Source organism: Talpa europaea, assembly GCF_964194135.1.
Source record: "Talpa europaea genome assembly, chromosome: 10".
Classification (NCBI taxonomy): domain Eukaryota; kingdom Metazoa; phylum Chordata; class Mammalia; order Eulipotyphla; family Talpidae; genus Talpa; species Talpa europaea.
This window is the reverse complement of record NC_140077.1, coordinates 21,137,479-21,152,424: the sequence shown is the minus strand read 5'-3', so window position 1 is coordinate 21,152,424 and position 14,946 is coordinate 21,137,479. Positions and strand designations below refer to the sequence as shown.

At 42.9% G+C, this 14,946-nt stretch overlaps 1 protein-coding gene across 2 annotated transcripts in view; it reads right to left on the bottom strand.

Annotated features, from left to right (window-relative positions):
• The window catches only part of DNMBP (dynamin binding protein), a gene marked incomplete at its 3' end in the record, with an annotated part of 54,180 nt that overhangs the window by 10,110 nt on the left and 29,124 nt on the right, over positions 1–14,946 (bottom strand). Inside the window, exons 4-8 of one of the 2 annotated variants that reach the window (XM_084246094.1) lie at positions 7,282–7,475; positions 6,349–6,448; positions 1,313–1,460; positions 683–700; positions 129–328 (exon numbers count right to left, since the gene is read on the bottom strand). In XM_084246094.1, coding sequence (XP_084102220.1) covers positions 129–328; positions 683–700; positions 1,313–1,460; positions 6,349–6,448; positions 7,282–7,475 — 660 coding nt within the window. The remainder of the gene's footprint in view (positions 1–128; positions 329–682; positions 701–1,312; positions 1,461–6,348; positions 6,449–7,281; positions 7,476–14,946) is intronic. The other variant, XM_084246095.1, reaches the window with a different exon arrangement.

The following is a 14,946-nucleotide window of genomic DNA, read 5'->3' as shown; positions in this document are numbered from 1 at the left end:
CCAAACTTTATCATTTCCTCATTACACCCCTCCTGCTGACCCCCTGCCTGGCCTCTCTCGGGTGAAGTAAGTAATACTTCTGAGAAGGAAAGGTCCTCCCGGGAAGACCTCCCTCCCTGCTTCCTTACCCAGGTCCTTTCGACGTTTATACTCATTAATGTTGATGTTGATTTCCTTGACTGCCAGGACCGCATTGGTTAAAGGCACTTTATCCGGGTGGGAGTCCGGGGTGGAATTCCGCAGCTCCATGAGCAGCAGCGGGTAGCGCATGACTCTCTGCACTGGTTTGATGAGGAAGGAGCCCAGGTTAATGTAATTTGTGCATCCCCTAGAAGAGGAGGGAGACAGACTTGAGTTACCACCACCAACACAACACGGCCAGTATTAGCTATTCCTATATACACTCTGTCCTTCCACCCCGCTTTTTAATTTCATTCATTCAACAGATATTTACAGGGCACCTAATAAATACAGGTACAGGTCAAGGTGCTGGGGATTAGCAGTGACCCAAGTGGGGATTTTGTCTCTGTCCTGGTGGAAGGAAGGAGACAGGCAAGAAACAAACAAAATATATAAAGTGCCAGTAAGTCTAAGTGCCATGAAGAAAAATATAGCAATACGGGAATATTCTGTCTAGAAAAGATGATAAAAAAGTGAATGCATCAAGAGGAAGGGAACATACCATTCGTTGTACAGGCTCCTACAGGACAGTGAGCATGGAAAGAAGAGACAGCTGATTAGAGAGAATGCTGACCCAGATTTCACATTCTTGTCAGATCATATCAGTTCCAACTAATGCCTATTTTAGTTGGACAGAGAAAAAAATCACATAGGACAAAAGGGAAATTATGAAAGTCTAAGGAGGCATATTTGGTCTATTAAAAATGAGTTAGCCCATAGTTTCAAGGCGATCAACAAAGACAGAGAGCCTTACTGCCCCCCGCCGCCCAGAGCCCGGGAGAACCTTACTTACAGGTCAGGAATAACGGAATTGAATCTTCTCACCTAAGCTATTGTTTATTGGGACCCAACTATCGTCCTGGCTGCTTCTGACCTGAAAATGCTAACCTAGTTTTTAAATGGATAAAAGTACAAGCTGGAAACCACTTAAGATCTCCATGACATACTATGGGAAGAGGGAGGTTATGGCACAGGACCTATCATGCCACACATTTAAGAGCAAGCAACGTCCCCAGAGTCTGGACACACATGGGAGTGGTTCCAGCATGTCTGCCCACGTGAACACAACGGAGTCACTTCTAAAAGGCACGACTAAAGAGTAATGGTGGGGTGAAGTGGTCAAAATTCCTACTTAAGATTTGCCAGAGAGTCCTGAAGATGCTTCTGGATCTTTTCATCCTTCTCATAGATTTCCAGCAGTGAAATGGCCTCATCGTGATTCTGGCAGTAAACCTTGTATGTTTCCTCAAGCTCATCCCGGTGACCAAGAAACACAGGTCCTTGGGAAAACACACAAACACGGGGTGTTTTTAGTAACTTTCTTTATAAGGCATATAACTACACTTTAATAAGAAATGAGACTCCATCGAGGAAGAAACTCCCTTGGAAAAGCTTAAAACTGGACTTATTTAAAGCAAAACTTAAGAGAACCATGGCCTCCATATGCTTATTTTCCAGAACACACACACACACACACACTCTCTCTCTCTCTCTTCTTCCAGTTCCTTTTCAGTCAGGCAGAATAAGGGGTTTGCAAGTGGTCTCCATACAGGAATGTGATCAGAACCCGTAAGGAGGCCTCACTTTCCAAGCCCTTGGAAAGTCTCCACAGGGGTAGAGCGGCCCTTCTACAGCAGCAGTTTTCAACCTCTGTGCATAAATTAAACACATAAGACTGACATTTATTATAATGAAATATCTACAATATAAAGAAAAATCCCAAATCTGTGATATAGTAAAATGTAGCAATGACCCTAATAATCACCACCGTTCTCTATGGATGGCCAACATCAGAAACTGGCAGCATCTGGTACCAAGTCAGCGAGGTTCCAGGACATCTGCCACAGCCTAATGTGACACACACATGTGACTTCAGCTTATGACAGTCCAGGTGCTGCTAATATGATGTGGTTTGTTCCCTATACTTATACCGTAAATAAACACTAAATTTCAATTTAAAATTAGTGAAAAGAAAGAGTAGCTGGACCTCCCTGGTGGCACAAAGGGTTAAGACGCAACCTATGAAGCAATCTGCAGCCTCTGCAGCATGAGTTCGATCCCTGACCAGGGAGTTACCCACATGGCACAGCAGATCTCTCCTGTCTCGCCTGCTGCTCCCCTAAGCAGTGTATTTTCATCAGTCTGCCTGTTCTGTTCCCCACTCTGTCACTGATGAATCCTCTCACCCCCCCACACCTCTGGCATGTACCCCAATTCTTGTATGCATAAATAAGTCTTAAAAAAAATTATTTTTTCTACCAAGTTCACAGACTCTTAGAACCTACCCACAGACCCCTTTGTCTCCACAAGCAGCCAGGCAAAGAACAGTCCCCAAAAAACTCCACTGTCTCCTCGGGGCTGCTGCCTGAACACGCCGTCCCCTGATTTATTAAAGCCTCCCGTTCTCTCGCCCTTCTTTCCTTCTCTTCGTATATACTCAGTCCTTCCTTCCTCAGCTTGTACTATTCCCTAAAAAACATCCTCCCCTGAATATTTCTCCCTCAAAATATGATCCTACCCAGGGCTTCCCTGTACTGTTTCTTCCAGTCGCTCTGGGCATGAGCCCCTCCCTCAGGGATGCCCACCCCTTACCTTCTCTACACAAGTCACCTCTGCCCTCTAAGTTGTGCCGGTGGAATTCCCTATTCTTGCACACATCTGTTTCTATTTAAATTATTTCTTAAATTACAGCTCCTTTCTCTAGAAGTAACTTGACTTTTGCATAGACAGCACCATGTGGGTCCCTCTCGCTGACAGCCCCACCAGCCCACTGCAGCCGGCAGGTGCCAGAGTGTGGGGGGCAGCTTCTTCACCTTCAGGTCCCGGTGGCATCCCCCAGCCTTATCCAACTACTAAGAAGTAGTTGGGGGGGGGGGGTCTTGTGGCTTGACCAGCCTGTTCCTCCTCTCACCCGTTCCTTTATTTCCTTTCCCTCCTGGCATTCCCAGAACCTTCCCTCTCATACTGATGGTCACACCCTCCTCCGGGCACTGTTCTTCAGCCTCCCTGGCTGTGACTATTTGACATCAACTACAAACTACCAAAGCCAAAGCCACACCTTAATTTCCAGTGTCTTTCAAGCTGTGGGCCACAACCTACAAATGAGTTGTGAGATTTATTTCTGGGTCATGATCAGCATGAAATGAAACAGAAAATATCAGCCATTATAAAGCAAGCACAGACACACACATCAACATGCACCCTGGATCATTACATAAAACAGATCTCTTTACGCTATGTTACTGCAGACTCTGTCTCCTGGTGCTTTCTTCTCACCTCACCGTCCTCATCTCCTAATTCACCCAAGCCCTGACTGTCTACCGTCCTTTCCTCCCCCGGATCCTGTCCGGGCTGGACCACGGCCCTGCTCCAATCACAGCTATTAATTCAATGTCGCTTTCTCTCGCACCCTCCGTTACCTTCGCTCTTTGCTGACTTGTCCTCCTCACTGTACACTTTCCATTTCTATTCCTGAGTCATAAACATATGTGGAAGGCATATTGTGGAGAGGGAGACAGGCTTATTAGTGCAGAACAATTCAGAATAACATGCTACCTTTTGTGATTTTTTTTTTTAAAAAAGGGATGCAGGACCGGGAAAAAGGAAATACATATATAATTGGTGGTTATGACCTGAACTGTCTCCAGGAGACAGCTTACCTGGATAAGAGAGACTTAGTTTTTTTATACCTTTGTAATTACGAATCTCTTGAAAGTGAAAATAGGTTAAAAACATGAAAATAAATTAACTTTGCTTATGCAATTCATCGTGAGCTGTCCTTTGCTAGTGGCTCAACTAAGCTTTATTTTGCCTTCTCAGAACCTTCTCTTATCAGATGTTCAAAATCTTGTCCTTTATTACTTCTCTGCTGCGTATACTTCTGGGCCTTCTGGTTGACGAAGGCGGAAGCCACCCAGCTAGTTTCTCATACGAGCTCAACCTCAATGCGTGCACATGAAAGCCACCCCGTGTGTACTCCTGTGCAGAGCTCCTGTGCCTGCTTACGCCTGAGCCTTTCATCTGCTTTCAGTCTCAACTCTCCACAGTTCAGGCAACACATCTCAGTCTATGCCAAATCCCTTGTCTTGGGTGCAGAAGTGGAAGGGACAAAGAAATAAACACAGCTGATACCATATTGGGGGTGGAATTATGGATTTTTAAAATATTTTCCTTAGTGTTGTCATAATGTATACGTAAAAAAATAAAGTTGGAATAAAAATAATTAATTGCCTGATTGTTAAACCTTTCCAAACGCCAACAGTGACTCTCATTTATTTCATAATTCAAATAAATGACCCACAGATACTTATTTCAAATGCCTTATAAAATCTTACAAATTGGCTTTTATGTTTTATCATTGTACTGAAACAGGTTCACCATGACTTCCTCCCAGTCAATCAATGTGTGTTTCTCTTTCCTCAACCCCCCTGATCTCACCAGTTAGGCTGAGACCAGGACCTGGGCTTCAGTTTTGCTTACAGCTTATTCCAGAACGTGCTAGACAGACAGCTATTCTACACAGAGGTTAATGGCACGAGTGTCAGTCCCATCAATTCCTAGTCATGTGACCTTGAACAAATGACGTCCTCCCTATGCCTGTTTCCTCATCTCTAAGACAAGACAAATAGTGCCTAAACCCCACAGGGGTGGGGGGTGGCAGGGGGTGGGGTTGTAGGCTGTGTGACTCATAATAAACACTCAAGAACTCTTCACAATGTTGCACTATCAGCTAACCTCCCACAACCATCTCCCTGAAGGAGGGTGGAGCCCTGGTTCTGTTCCTGTGTTCGCCTCTCTCAGGTGGGGCCGGTAAATACTGCCTGCTATTCCCATGTTTAGCCATTGTTTCAGGCTTGAGCATGTGACCTGGTTCTGGCCAATGATAACTAAAGAGAAACACTGGGGGGAGTCCTGGGAAAGGCAAGTTCATTCACTCTTCAATGACACTGGTCACTTTCCCTCTCTGTGGGCTGATGCCACAGGACGGCGAGAAGGCCAGAACTATGGCAGCATTCTGAGACTTTGATGTCAATGAATCAGCTAAGTGATAGGATGTCCTTCCCGCTTGGTACCAGAGCTAATCTACGACTGACAGAATATGGCAGAGGGGATGGCATGCCATCTCCAAGAGCAGGTTACAGACAACACGGGGCCCATCTTGAGCTTCCTCTCTCACCACTCACTCAGTCCCACAAAAGTAGTGGCCATGTCATGAGGACAGTTTATGGAGGCCCACCTGGCAAGAGATGGATGAGTTCCCTCGGAAATGGATCCTCGAGGCCCGGAAACAGCAGCCCAGGCATAACCCCCCACCTAACAGATGGATCAGAACCAGCCGGCTAAGCCACTCCCAGATTCCTCACCCACAGAAACTATGAGATAACATGTGTCTGGTTTTAAGTTGCTAAGTTTTGGTATAATGTGTTTCATAACCATAAGTAACTCATATAGTTCTCTTGTTTATGAGAAATAGATGACGGTTTTCCAAACATTTTGTACAATGACCACATAAATACGTTTTAAATGATGATTCAATCATGTAGAATGGAAAATTTCCCAAAACTGTTGCCAAACTATTATTTACTTTTTTATACTCTATTTTGCTTTATTGAAAATATACTATACTGGGCGTGACCCCCTAAACTGATCTCATGGCTCACTAATAGGCCGCGGCTGTTGGTCTGAAAAACATCATATTATGTAATATCTCAAATTCATTGCTAAGAGTCTGTATTACCTCAAAGCAAGCCAGAGATAAAAGGAGAAGCAGGGCCTCCCAGGTGGCGCAGGCAGTTGAGCACCACACTGTGAAGCTGTCCGCAGCCTCCGCAGCGCGGGTTCGATCCTGGCCGGCCGGGGAGAAATCCACATGGCACAGCAGACCTCTCCTGTCTCGCCCACTGCTCCCCTCAGCAGTGTACTTTGGTCAATCTGCCTGTTCTGTTCCCCACTCTGTCTCTGGTGAATCCTTTCACCCTCCCACACCTCTGGCCTGTACTCCAGTTCTTATATAAATAAATCTTTAAAAAAAAAAGGAGAAGTAGGAATCAACTAACCTCTGAACCAAGTAATTAAAACTTCACTTTTCTTGCATAACTGCCCAGTACCAGCAAGATGTTCCCCTCCATCCCCCATCCATGAAGTTTAAAAAATGGCAGGGGCTCATACCTAAGGCATCGCAGATTTCCAGATCAGCCAATAATTGCTTTGAGACCTTAATCACCATCTGCATATTTCCAAAAAGTCCCTCAAAATCAATGTTTGGTACCTGAGAATGAGAAAGAAAATGTCAAAATACATGGAAATGAAACTGATGGCAAATTACTTATTATTCATATTAGGAACACCTCGAGGATGGTACAAAAATCACTCAAGGTCATGTTCCCTCACTCAAAACATCCAACACTATCTTTAATGTCACCCTTTGTCCTTGATCCAGTTACCCTTGGCTTACCTGCCACTTCATCTATTATCTTAGTAAAGTGACTGTGGAACTAACTGGGTTTATAATTATATTGTGATACAAATCTACCCCTCACCCCTCAGCTGTCTGCAAAGTCAGATGGCACTGCTCACTTCCTCCAGCAGCTGGAAGTAAATGCTCCAAGGGTGTGAATGTAAGATAATCCAGATGGTCAGGTAACAAGCAGTAAAGACTGTAAATCCTCAAGATACTGTTAACCTTTCCTGTCTTCATCATCTAGAAAAGTGCCTTATACATATACAAGTTAGTGAGGGTTTCCTGAATTAATATATCCTTATATAATGAAGTGCTCAAAACAGGTAACCCAGCATCCCCAAACTTCATTATATTACTGCACAACCTTCTCAGAAAAGTAACAATCCGATTCCCTGGAACTGTTTACAGGAGCCACAGAAATAAAAAAGTTCTGGGAAATTACTGTAGTAAGTCTGGTAAGTTGACAGTGGACATAAGTGGTAGGATGTTGAGGGCTTAAGTTGACCTTTGAATTAAGGGCAGCAGCAGCCATCACAGTCTTTATTTCAAACCTAGTAAATCTTTGGGGTAAAAGCTCCTATTTCCTAGCAGGCTTAGAAAACCACTTCCTGGAAGGGCAGATTTTCTCCCTCAGTTCCCACCTGTGCCTGCTGCAGGGGTACCATGATCCGCTCAATGCACATTTCCAGATCCCGGATGTAGTCTCTCTCTGTCTGAAGAAGTTCTTCTATGACCTTAGATCTCTTTTCCAGCATCCTCTGTTCGGGGTTACCAGTAGACACAGACCCAGAAGAGGCCATCGGTGATGAAGACTGGGAGGAGAGGAGTGTCATTTCTGGAGGGGAAAAGAGGACTGGTCAGCAGCTCTGGGTGGGAAGGCATGACTCTTCAATGGTGGACCTGGAAAGAACATGTTCCCTGAGAACTGAAGGTCTCACAATTCCACTAACAGGAAATCCTACCCACGTGTCAGTTCCAACCAGAACAGACAAAGAACTTATAAAAGCTATCCCTGCAGAAAGAACTTTTCCCATCTGTGTTATACCACTTCTAGAAGTTGTCAAAAGAAGGAGTTGGCCCACTGTATGAGGACAAAACAGTGTGCACAACCTTCTTGGGAAAGAGGTTGAAAGTTCTTATCAAGAAGAGAAGTACTTTCCCTAAATTAGATATCACACCTGTTTCCTGTCTCAGCAGCAGAAATACCAAGTTGGGAGTTACAAATACTGACATGGCACAGTAAGAGGAATATTATTGGGATCACATATTAATGACACCTACGAGGAAGATAAGAGGTGGGAATTATGTGTGGGAGTCCTGGATGACTGTCATTGTGATGGACAATGTGGTCAATGTTGATTAAGATTCCTATATAATGAAATATACATAAATGTTGAGCATCTCCCTATCAAAATATCAACGATCACAAGTAGGTTTTGCTACTTCAACTACTCTGGAAGACAGATACAAATGTCCTGTAAACAAAGTTCTTTCATGATATTTTCAATTAAAAGAACCTCTACAGAACCACACTGCATTTCTAAAAATAAAAACAAATTCTGTACCTTGTCACTAGCTTTTACAGCCACCTGTTACATCATTCTGCAACCATCAAATAAAATCTGGTCCAGGCACAAATCATCAGTGGAAAGTTCTATTGGGGATAGTGAGGTTTGATGAGTTGTTCAGCTTTGAATTATTTATTATAAATTACTTACTGATTACAAAAATGAAAAACAGTCACTATATAGTAGAGTAATGGAAAATACCATCACTGACTAATCAAAATTATCATCAATGTGAAACAGACAGACATCATATGCTTCCAAATGTCATATCCTTATATCCTTAAGGTAACGACCCAGTAAACAATGTGAAGCAAATCTTGAGGAAATCCATCAGAAAAACCCAAATTCAGGATTTACAGTCCTCAAAATGTCATATCATGAAAAACAAAGAGAGCCCGAGCAACAGTTCCCAGGTAAAGATAACTGAAAAGACAAAAATAAATGCATTATGTGATTCTGAACTGGATCCTGATCTGTGGGGAAATGACAGAATGGACAAAACTGGGTCAGTTGATGAAACTGGATAATAGGCTAAAAATTAGAAAAATAATTAAATCAATTAAAATTTTCCTGAAATGACAAATCTATGTGCTCATGTCTGAGACTATCCATATTCAAATAAAATACACACTCATGCTTACCAAGGGACATGATAACTGCAGTGATGAATGCAAATAGCTCAGGCACAACTATATACAGATATCTAGATATAGACAAGAGATCTAGAGAGAGAACAAAAACAAAAACATGGTGAGGGTCTCCATGGTGGCGCAAGCAGGTAAGATGCAACCTATGAAGCTATCAGCAGCCACTGCAGCACAGAGTTTGATCCCCTGCCAGGGAGCTAACCACATGGTGCAGCAGATCTCTCCTGACTCGCCCACTGCTCCCATCAGCAGTGTATTTCAGTCAATCTGTCTGTTCTGCTCCCCACTCTGTCTTTGGTGAATCCTCTCATCCCCCCCACACCTCTGGCCTATACCCTAGTTCTTGTATACATAAATAAATAAATCTTTAAAAAAATGGTGAAATGTTGACTACTGGTAAACTTGAATAAAGGATATATGCACATTCTTTGTACCTTTGCAATTATATATAAACTTGGTATTATTCAAAATAAGTCTTTGAACTTGACATTTCAAGCATAACTGATCCAAATGCTAAATTACAATTACAAATTAACTGTAGTGCATATAAAATTTATTTTCACTGGCCTTGTTTTAAATTTTCTTTGTGATTTCAAAGCAACAGAATCTTAGTCCAAATATGTTTCATGAATGACAAAAGCAGCTCATTTTTGATAATGGATTAAAAAGTTCTGGCAAAGGAGTATATTATTGAATTCCTACCACGAGACAGACATTTTAAATACTATATCCTTGAACTCATTTAATATTTACCCTGAAACTCTGAAGTTGTATTATTGCTCCATTAAATAGATAAGAAAATATAGGCTTTGAAAAGTTGACCCATTTGTACTACAAAATGAGTAAAAGGCAGTTCTGGAATTAGAATCTAAATATATCGAAATCCAAGCCCTACACACTTAATCCTGGTGCTATTTTTGTCTCACTAGACTGGAATCTCAACTAGAAAGTAACGAGTTTATTTGTTTCAAATCTTAAAACTTCACTGGCATTTTCTGCAGGAAATCCAAGGTTTTTTTTACTGTAATAGTTCAAAGCTTAGCACACTAGCAAGCTCTCACCAATCACAAGCCAGCAATTAGATTTTTAAAGAGAGCAAAAAATGTGATAACAGTTCTTACAAACTGTCAGCATGTCTTTTTGGGGGCAGGTGAATTTATAAACCCTTGAACAGTCTTTAAAAAACAGATTAAAAAAAAAGGCAAAAAACCCAGTAGAATGTATTTTGCTAAACTGTAGTCTCCTAGGGACCCTGATATATGAATTTCTAACAAAATCCAAAGTTTTTCTGAGGCTGCAGGGGACTTCAGTTTCACACATATATTAATATTCAAAGATTAAGTCCAACTAGAAATAACTGGTTTGAATTATTAACTCCAAATGTAAAATTAATTTTCCATTATTCCAAATATATTCTTTAAAAAGTCTGATCTACACATTCAGTATCTGCTACAACCAAGTGTGAGAAGGCAGCCCCCACCCTCAGCCCCCAGCAGTGGAGACTGAGGCTTTGAATCTGGCTGAGTTCCAGAAAGTCCATTTTTACCTCTGGGCCTCAATTTCCTCATCTGTAAAATGAGGATAATAAAACTTACTTTGCAGAATTGGTGAGGGAATTAAACAAGGTAATAACATAAGTTAGTCCTATTCCCAAACCAAGGTAAAATGCCCCAAGTAGGAAATGTTCTGTTCTGTTCAGATACCACAACATTCTACTTTTCTGTAAGATGACAAAATCATTAAAAATGAGGAAGCCCATGCAGGAAATTGGGGCCTGGCATCAGCCTATCAATAAAAGGTGCAAAACAGCCCCTTCATCTTTCCTTAACGCCCTGGAGGGGGTTAGGCGTTGGGGCTGGCCGCACCACATTACTCCCACAATTGAGATAAAACAATTAGGGGCAGCTCGTTTTTTCATTTTTGTTCCCTTCCCACCACCCCACCCAAAATCCGATTCCGCTTTCTCAAGATGCCTCCTTCCCCTCGGTTAGGGCATTACTGCCAGGCTAAGTCCTCCAAGTGCTCGAAGTAAGGGGTTCCAGTCGCCGCCAGCTGCCCCTCCAGCCCCCATTCTAACCACCGCACCTCAAAGGAGATTTAAAAAGGAAGGCCACTCACTCGCCCCCAGCCTCTGCAAACTGGCTCTGTCTGCGGCGGGGGAGATCCTGGACTCTCGGGCCACGTCCCCAGCTGCACCTGAGCGGGAAGGAGGCCGGTCAATCCTGGCTGCCTCCTCGCAGGCTCCCGCAACCCCAGGTGGAACTTGCAAAGTCAAAATTCTGCGGCGCATACGTGTGGGTCTGAAGCTGATGCAGGCAGAGAATCTTCCCAGAGCTCTGGAATGTTCAGCAACCCCCTAAAATCCTTTGAATAGGATCGGCGTTTCCCCCCCCCACCCCCAGCTCTCCCATATTTACATATGAATGACCCCAAGTCCCCCAGGCTACCACCGCAGGGCCAGGTCTAAAGGATGGAGCTGGAATCCCTCAGTCAGGACCGGCCAGCGTGGCTGGGGGGCGGCGCCTTCCCTACTAACTTTCCTTTTCTAGTCCCAGAACAGTTGCGACTTGACTTCAGGGGCCTTTATTTTTTTCACTTCTTTCTTGAAGGGGAGGCTTTACTATTTTATTTATTCATTTATTTTTAATTTTAAATGACACACCATTATTTTACATTTTTTTGTTTGTTTGTTTTTTCACTCTAGAGCATTTCTTTCCTCAGGTGTGGTGGTCGCCATAGATTTCCCACCACCAAAGCACCCACAGTCCCCCACCACAGCCCACTGTGCCCGCCTCCCTCCCTCCTCCTGTTTTCTTCCCCCTCACCCTCCCCACACCTCAGATCTGTGGTCAGTTTTCAAGGATCCATTTAAAATTTTTTTGTCTGACCCTCTGACCCTTTGTTTGGTTTCTCCATATTCCACACATGAGGGAAACCATCCTGTCTTTATCTTTCTCCTTCTGCCTCCCTTCACTTAGGATACTTCAAAAAATTTTAATCTACCATACTACCTCTTATTTTCCTACCCCTGTCAAAGCTTTGTTTCTTGGGATGCTCTTTTTAGGAAAAGTGTTCTGAAGGCCCATCCGTCTGTGGTGGAGCCCACAGCTAGTAGCCTCTCTCTACCTCCTTTGCCCTAAGACCTCTCTTCTGCAGTCTCTCTCCAGGCCAGGAGTTGCCCTTGCTCGCCCTGGGCTTTGCTAAGGGAACAGACCTCCTACTTCAGGTACCTTGCCCTAAAGCCATCAGAATGCACAGATATCAGCTGGCTGGTGCCAGGACAGTGAGAGCGTCACAGAGTGACTCACAGAGACTGAGAGTTCTGCTCACAGCTCACAGACACTTATCCTTTAAAAAAAGCCAACGAAAGGATGTTGCAGGACATGCCATTGTAAAAAAAAAAAGAAAGAAAAAACTTGCAAAACCTCCATACATTTCCATATACATATATGACCTATAATTACACAGTAAATGGTCTTGAAGGACCACACATCCCACTCATCAGAGTGCCTCCGGGAAGGAAATGGGATTTGGAGGTAGAAGGACAGATGCAGGCTTGAGCTAAGTCAGTACTGTTTAATCTCACAAGAATATATTAATGTCTTGCCAGTAATTTACAACAAAGGCTCATGCTGAGATACATCACTACCGGTGGAGTTCTAAGCCATCTGAGAGGACAACTTTTGGCAAAGAGCCCTCTGCCCACTGCTTCTGAAATCACACCGTCAACCTGTGAGGCTTTCCTGGGTGGTGAGTCAGTCCAGGGTTGCTGCTTCCCTCCCTCATCTGGCGGAACTCCTTTCAGCCAGATATTCTATTTTAACTGATTTTTACATGGCACTTATTACTATGTGTATCAAGCACTGTTCTGGGTGCTTTTCAGATTGGAGCTTATTTAAATCCTCATCAAGTCCCTACTAATGTTCCCACTTCACTGACATGGAATGAAGGGGAGTCAGTAATTGGCCCAGCAAGTGGAAGACTGAGAGCTGAACTCATGCTGGCTCCAGGTCTATGCCCTGGTCCAGCAGCTGTTCTGCTGCAGCCCTCTCCCCAGCCAGGCAAGCATGGGAGATGTGCCCTGCAATTTACTCTGGGTTCTGGCAGCCACATGGGGGCTGATGGTAAAGCCAGCCTCTCAATTTCATTCTAAAGCATAACTTACCCTCTTTGGGACACACCTGGCCCACCATTAAGAGAACAATTACACATTTAAGCAAATATGTATCTGTTCTTATCGCTATAGCTATGAATCCCCACTCAGGTATAATGTAAATAAGCCCACACAGAATCAAATCCAGTATGGTCATACACAGTAAATATTCGGTAGTGATCCGGATAATTCATGGCAAAAATTAGGTGAAGGGGGCCTCCCCGGTGGCGCAGCGGTAGAGCGCTGGGTTGCGAAGCTGCCCGCGGCCTCTGCGGTGCCGGTTCAATCCCCGGCTGCTCCCCGGCCACCGGAGGAGGGTCCCACATGGCGCGCAGACCTCTCCTGCGCCCGCTGCTCCCCTCAGCAGTGTACTTCGGTCCTTCTGCCTGCTCTGCCCCTCGCTCTGGCTCTGGTGAATTCTCTCACCCTCCTGCGCTTCTGACTGTACCCAGTGCATGTATAAACAAAACAAACAAGCAAACAAATAAATAAAGAAAAACATGCCTCTATAAAAAAAAAAAAAAAATTAGGTGAAGGGAAGGAAAAGGCCCATTTTCTCAGGTCCTTGGATGGTTCATTTTTGCTTTAAGTGCTGGTCACCTTAAAAAAGGGGAAGGCAGAGCCCCCTTCAGGAAACTTCAGCTCCCTCCTGGAAACCCTGAAGGGTCTGGCAACCAAAGGGGTAGGTAGGGCAATAGGTAAAAACCATGAATATTTGCTCTACTTAAATTTTAAAAAAAGTAAAACCCTTTAACCCAGCCAGACCTTTTACTGTGTATGTGTATGGAGACACATGTAAAAAGATGTACACAAAGGAGTGTTTATCGATGTATGAAAAAATTAGAAACTTACTGGTCACAGAAATTCTGTTTGTGCATTTTTTTTTTCTTTTTAAAATTGAATTAAGTACAAACTTACAGTTATAAGATAAATAAATAAGTTCTGGGGATATAATGTACCTCATGGTGACTATAGTTAGTACCATAGTGCATATTTGAAAGTTACTAAGAGAGTAAACCTTAAAAGTTTTTATCATAAGGAAAAAAAAGGTCACTGTGTGGGGGTGATGGATGTTAACTCAACTTACTGTGGCAATCATTTTGCAAAATAGTATGGTGTATGCCATATATACATACAATGCTGTAAGTCAGTTATATCTCAATAAAACTATAAAAATAAATAATAAAATTGAACTATAATACCATAGGGGAAAAAGTATTAACAACCTAAATAGAAACAACCAAAATTTCTCCCAAGAGGGTCTGTTTACACAAAGCATATCTGCATAGATTATGATGGCCATTGAGATACAGATTTATGTTCATTAAAGTGTCTAATGTGTGTTGTTAAGTGAAAAAAGCAGGTTACAAAGCCATCTATGAAAGAATTATAACTGCTAAAAAGGGAAAAAATGTTAAATGCATATATTTGGAACAGAAAGTCTTAAAGGTGATGGAGATTCTGATTTTTTTCTGTCTTTTCACTTATTGTATTTTTAGTTCTTCTGTTGTGAACATGTAATTTTGATATGACAAAAAATAATACAGTGGAGAAGGGAATTTTATTATAAAACAAGAATATTCCAGCATTAATAGTGAGCTCTCAATTACTCTACCAATCTATTCAAATTCTTTCTTCACTTTTTGATAACCTGAGGTTTCTTTCCTGACCTAATCCCTTTACCTTACTTACTAGATAATGAAATACTGTTGAAATAACAATTTGCTAGTCCAATAAGAAAAGAAAGAAAACAAACAGCTGCTTAGCCAGCTGTCTGGAAGCCCTCAGAGGAATCAATCTTTGTAAATCAACTCATCTTCTCACCAGGCACAACTGGAAAAGTCTCACATCCTGGTTTTCTGAATTACCACATCACTCTGGCCAGCCCACCCAGCCCCCTCTTCTTTTCCTTTAGCACCCACAGAACTTCTATTTGGA